General features: G+C 53.4%; 1 protein-coding gene across 1 annotated transcript in view; it reads right to left on the bottom strand.

Annotated features, from left to right (window-relative positions):
• VRK2 (VRK serine/threonine kinase 2) overlaps positions 1 to 5,723 on the bottom strand; it is a 107,045-nt gene extending 101,322 nt beyond the window's left edge. The window contains exons 1-2 of the mRNA XM_066595742.1: positions 5,518 to 5,723; positions 612 to 754 (exon numbers count right to left, since the gene is read on the bottom strand). Coding sequence (XP_066451839.1) covers positions 612 to 738 — 127 coding nt within the window. The 5' untranslated portion in view covers positions 739 to 754; positions 5,518 to 5,723. The remainder of the gene's footprint in view (positions 1 to 611; positions 755 to 5,517) is intronic.
• Between the last annotated feature and the right edge of the window lie 277 nt (positions 5,724 to 6,000).

Below are 6,000 nucleotides of genomic sequence, written 5' to 3' on the forward strand. Positions count from 1 at the left end.
AGTGATATGTTGAGGACATCCTGCAGCCACATGTGTTCCTCTTATGGCGGCTTCCAAGAGGCATTTTCCAGCAGAAATGTGAAAAACTAGCAAGTGCGTAGTGCTGAGAGTCGTGCCAGTAATGAAGCAGATCCACTGCGACTCAACGCGGGGCAGATCGCTTCCACTGACTGTAATGAAAGCCATTCCTGCGAGGTTCGCACTAGAATAGGTGCGATTCCCCCCCCCCCCCCGATTGGGGGAGGGGGGGGGGAATAAATAAATAAAAATCGCGCTCGTAAGCATGGAAAAGAGTTTTCCATTGCATGTGCTATGGGCAGTATTTGCTGAGGGATATGGAGGCTAACGCCCGCTATGGATCCCGCAGTGCATATACGGCCATGGGCATTGGGCCTTATACCAAGCCACAAAGTAAAGTCATTGCATATGTTATGTGACGCTAGGGGGGCCTGCTACAGATTATGCATTGGAACCATGGGGCATTACAGACATGAAGGAGACAGTTTGTAGCAATTTGAATATTCCCTTCCTGCTGTATTTCCGGACATCTTGTGTTGTTGGTAATATTGACAAGTTACCTTTAGAAACACACAAATAAAACACACGATTACCCAAGTATATCAAGCCGAATCCTCCTTGGCCGAGCTTCTTGCCCAGTCTCCAGGATCTCTTGTTAGTGTCCGTTACGATCAAACCTTCGGGCAGAGGAGCCGGCAGTTTGTTTCTTCTTGGGGGCATCTTCTTCCTTGAAAATCTTAAAGAACATGAAAGATTAATAGATGTCAATACAAACTGATTCCGTTCGCAGCCGACTATAGAAAGGGCCTTTATTACTTTTCTTCTCTCTCATTAATTACCTAATTACTTTGCTAAAACAATATTGTAATCTGTAGCGAGCTGAACCCTTACACCAGGGCTAAAGAGGGGCTTCAATGCTAGCGCTGCTGTATGTTCTTCTCTTCTTGAGTCAGGACCTTTTATGCAGAACGGTTATTCTCCAAAAAAATCGTTGAAACAAGCGAAAGTGAACGGAAAATATATTGCGCTTCGGCAGGGAACTCCCTTCATCCCCTTCCCCTATGACAGACTATGCGAGCCGGCCCGCAAAGGGAGATGTAAGGAGTCCCCCAACACAGGGGCTCCTTTCATCCACACAAGGAACTCCCTTCCTTGTTCTGGCGGCCGAGGGATTTCAGGGCTGCGGCGTCAGCCCACTGCAAGATGCTGCAGCCAGCCAGGTAACATCATAGACATGGTCGCGGCTATTCTTCGTTCACGCAATTTACCGCTCTGTTAGCTGTGCTGTTTTAGCATGGCTATCGGAGAGTTAAACTGATGCCCATGTGAAAGAGGCCTAAGCGCTGCTTCACACTGGCCTATTTGCGTGCGTATTTGCTTGACGCACACAATCCACAGAAAATAAACTTCGAGTTTGTTCGCATTTCCGTAGTTTGCACACGCATTTTAGTCACTCAAAAAAAACAAAAACCTGCAGCATTCTCTACTTTTCCGCACATTTGCGCAAGGAGATGCGTGATGCGCTGCATAAATCCGTTAGAAAAAGAACACACCTGGAACTCAGACTAAATTAGCGGTTCCAGTAGTGCGTCTTGTTTGCGGTACGCAAGTGAATACCTAAAGTACAATATTCCCATCTGTTTGCAAAAAGTTGAGCTGAGGCAAGCGCAGATGTGCATACGATTGTGTGAAGGAGTCCTAACCCCGGCAGTAGCAGCAGGGCCTCTGGTGATCCACTGCTGGCATCAGATATAGCAGCACTGTATCCTCTTACCCCAATATTAACAGCACACCCGCATTTACCCCCAGTAGTCATAACAGGGTCCCTAAATAACACCAAAGAGGCATCCCCCACTGCCGATAATCACAGCAGGGTCCCTCACATTCCTCCAACAGCCAGAAACGTTTCTTATGCCCCTCAGATGTCAGCACAGAGCCCCCCATCACCAGCAGTCACATCTGAGCCTCTGCCCATCACAAGCTCTCCCCAACAGTTACAGCAAGCCCCCGCTTTACACAAGTGCCCCCTCTACAAGCTGACAAACTACGCAGTCTCCTAAGGCCATGTTCACATGGCGGAGTTTAAATGGGAATCTGTATGGAAAAAGAAAATGTGTCATGTGACTTCTTAACACGGAATCCACGCGGGGTTCGCCACATGTCGTTTAGCCCCATTGAATGGGATTAATTCGAGTGCGGATCTGTGGCAGAAATATGAGGCTTAGGGCCCACTCAGACTAATGAGTATCCCACCCACGCGCCTACCCTGCGATCCCACTCACGCGCCTACCCTGCGATCCCACTCACGCGCCTACCCTGCGATCCCACTCAGGCGCCTACCCTGCGATCCCACTCAGGCGCCTACCCTGCGATCCCACTCAGGCGCCTACCCTGCGATCCCACTCAGGCGCCTACCCTGCGATCCCACTCAGGCGCCTACCCTGCGATCCCACTCAGGCGCCTACCCTGCGATCCCACTCAGGCGCCTACCCTGCGATCCCACTCAGGCGCCTACCCTGCGATCCCACTCAGGCGCCTACCCTGCGATCCCACTCAGGCGCCTACCCTGCGATCCCACTCAGGCGCCTACCCTGCGATCCCACTCAGGCGCCTACCCTGCGATCCCACTCAGGCGCCTACCCTGCAATCCCACTCAGGCGCCTACCCTGCAATCCCACTCAGGCGCCTACCCTGCAATCCCACTCAGGCGCCTACCCTGCAATCCCACTCAGGCGCCTACCCTGCAATCCCACTCAGGCGCCTACCCTGCAATCCCACTCAGGCGCCTACCCTGCAATCCCACTCAGGCGCCTACCCTGCAATCCCACTCAGGCGCCTACCCTGCAATCCCACTCAGGCGCCTACCCTGCAATCCCACTCAGGCGCCTACCCTGCAATCCCACTCAGGCGCCTACCCTGCAATCCCACTCAGGCGCCTACCCTGCAATCCCACTCAGGCGCCTACCCTGCAATCCCACTCAGGCGCCTACCCTGCAATCCCGCTCAGGCGCCTACCCTGCAATCCCGCTCAGGCGCCTACCCTGCAATCCCGCTCAGGCGCCTACCCTGCAATCACGCTCACGCGCTTACCCTGCAATCACGCTCACGCGCTTACCCTGCAATCACGCTCACGCGCTTACCCTGCAATCACGCTCACGCGCTTACCCTGCAATCACGCTCACGCGCTTACCCTGCAATCACGCTCACGCGCTTACCCTGCAATCACGCTCACGCGCCTACCCTGCAATCACGCTCACGCGCCTACCCTGCAATCACACTCGCCCAATCATGGCCAGATATCGTACTCGCCAACATGTGATTTCCCCGCAGATCGAGGAGTTTTTATATCAGAACTGCCTCACATCACTTCAGGGAAGCAGTGATGCTCTGCGGAGTTTCTCCCATTGTTTTCAATGTGGACGGCTCGCATCGCACTCATACGCACCTCGCCTTGAAAACAATGGACGATGCGAGGGCTCGCACAAATATAGGATGCACCGCAATTTTTTTCACGCATGCGGGTGGAAATGTAAAAAAAAAAGAAAATTGCTCAAGCGTACGACCCCACTCAAAAGAATGGGGTTGATATTTGTGCGAGATCTCTGCAACACAGACGTATCTGAGCACACTGCGCAGTGACTACAATCCAGTGATTTCCAAGGGATTCGTTCGCAGGCGCGTGTTTTTGCATGTACTTTTCGGATGCGAAAAAAAAAGATGGACCGTGCTCAATCTTCCTGTGTATTTGCACACTAAATGGTCCCCATAGACGTCAACGGGGATGCGCACATGTAGGGTGCAATACGCAAGGGGATGTGTAACTGCACTGGAAGAAGAACGCATCTGGAGCCAGATCAGCTCAATCCGTGCGTTTCTTTGAGCGCACAAATCAACACGCCCCACGAGCGGAAAACGTTTAGGAAAATACACCAACATGCGCGCAAATGAGTGATTTCATTCAAACCAACCAATAGTGAATGTGCCTTGGAATCAGGATGGATTCCACAGCAGATCTGCAGCAAAATCTAGGGTGTGATCAGACTACAGCGAGGGCGCAGACACAGGAGCAGACGGTATACACCTCGTAAATACGTACTGGGGTGTACAAGCAGGCGCACTTTATACCTGTCAGAAATATAGCATCATGTCCTATGCTTCAGCGGGGAAAAAAAAGAAAAACCGCCCACACTTTGGGAGTGTTAGGGTGAATACACACGGGCGGATTAGAATTGCGGGATGTGGAGCGGGCGTCCGCCTATGGATTTCACAGCAAATACCATCCATAGCATGCTATGCAAAAGTGACTCTTCATGCGCACGAGCGAAAACCAATTGCGGTTTCCGTGAGCTGATGAGGGGAAAAAAAAACGCACCATGCTCCATTTTCCTGGAAGCCGTCCGATCCACGGCCCAATCAACATCGCGGACGGGATGTGGATCCCTCAGGCATTTAATTTTTAATTAAAGAAATCTTTCCTGCGCATGTCCGACAGCGAGCCGTGCGGACCATCCGCAGTTCACAAGAGAAGACAGGTCCGTGCAACTGCCAGCTGGGCACAGGGCCAGCCTCCACTGCGAGCTCCCGCATGCGCAACATGATCGCCCGTGTGCAGGCGCCTCAGGCCTCATGTCCACAGGGGAAATTCGGGCCCACGTGGATTCCCCATGCAGAATCCCGCTGCGGATCCCTCCTTTCCCGCAGACACGAGGCCAGAAAAACCTTATACTCACCTGTCCAGACGCTGCGGATCTCCCCTCCGTCGCAGACAGACCTTTTTTCTTCGGCCCGGCGGATGTGCTCGGCATGCCCGCAGCGTGCTGCGCGCATGCACCGTGCACATTTTTATTTTTTTTTTAATTCCTGCTTTCCTGCGACTCCACGGCTGAGCAGAAATTCAGCTGCGGGTGTGCCGCGGATACGGACGGCTTCCATAGGCTTCAATAGAAGCTGCAGGAGCCGTCCATGCAGCAGACCCGCAGGAAAATGGAGCATGTTGCGATTTCTTCCCGTGCATGCGACCCGCACGTCAGGAAGAAATCCCATCCGCATGCTTTTAGCTGCCCTACGGATGCTAATGCATCCCTATGGGCAGCAAGACACTCGGGTTCACCGATCTGAATTCTGCGCCACAAGGGAGTTTCCACGCAGGTTTTTCCGCAGTTAGTGGACGAAGTTTCCAAACTGTCATCCACTGTGCTGCTACTGTAATGCTTCCGTGCGGGGGGGCCCGGATAGAAGCCCAACGCAAACCCCTCATCTGGACCCCCTTCTAGTTACAGTCAGCAGGACTGCTGACAACAAGCCCCCCTTCCCTCACTCCCTCCCTGCCCCCTTCTGCCGCACGCCCTCTGCTGGCTGCTACTTAGAACATCCCTGTCCCCATGTGAGCCGCACCAAGCGGCTGTCCCATGTGCTCACCCGGCGCCGGTACCGGCCCCCTAGTCCCCCCTCCCCGGGGACGGGTGTGCCCAGCCCAGATGAGGGCGGGAAGTACAATACCGGCAGTGTCCTCCGCCTCGGGTCAGGCGCTTGTCCCCAGCCGTCCGTCAGTCCGGCACACTGCCGTGTAAGAAGGCCGCCTGGACACTTCTGTCCTAGTTAGCAACTTCGGGAACTTGTCAGCCATCTGACTGCCGAGAGGGACCGTCAGCAAATAGACGCATCCATGCAGGCAGGGCTCAGGGAGTGTCTGCGAACACCCTGCTGCAGGGTCACCACACCAGGCAGTACCGGCAGTCACCACACGGGGCAGGGACTTGTACCGGCAGTCACCACACAGACATTAACCCCTTACAGACCAGGCTTCTCGCCTCTATATTTTTCCTCCCCATTTTAACCCCTTAATGACACTGCCTATTTTTTTCCCCCCATTTTAGTCTTTTCCTTCCCCCCTTTTAAAAAATTGTAACTCTTTAATTTATCCATCGGCATCGCTGTTTGAGGGCGTGTTTTTTGCGGGACGAGTTGTATTTTTCAATAGCG

Source organism: Eleutherodactylus coqui, chromosome 3 (genome assembly GCF_035609145.1).
Source record: "Eleutherodactylus coqui strain aEleCoq1 chromosome 3, aEleCoq1.hap1, whole genome shotgun sequence".
Lineage (NCBI taxonomy): Eukaryota > Metazoa > Chordata > Amphibia > Anura > Eleutherodactylidae > Eleutherodactylus > Eleutherodactylus coqui.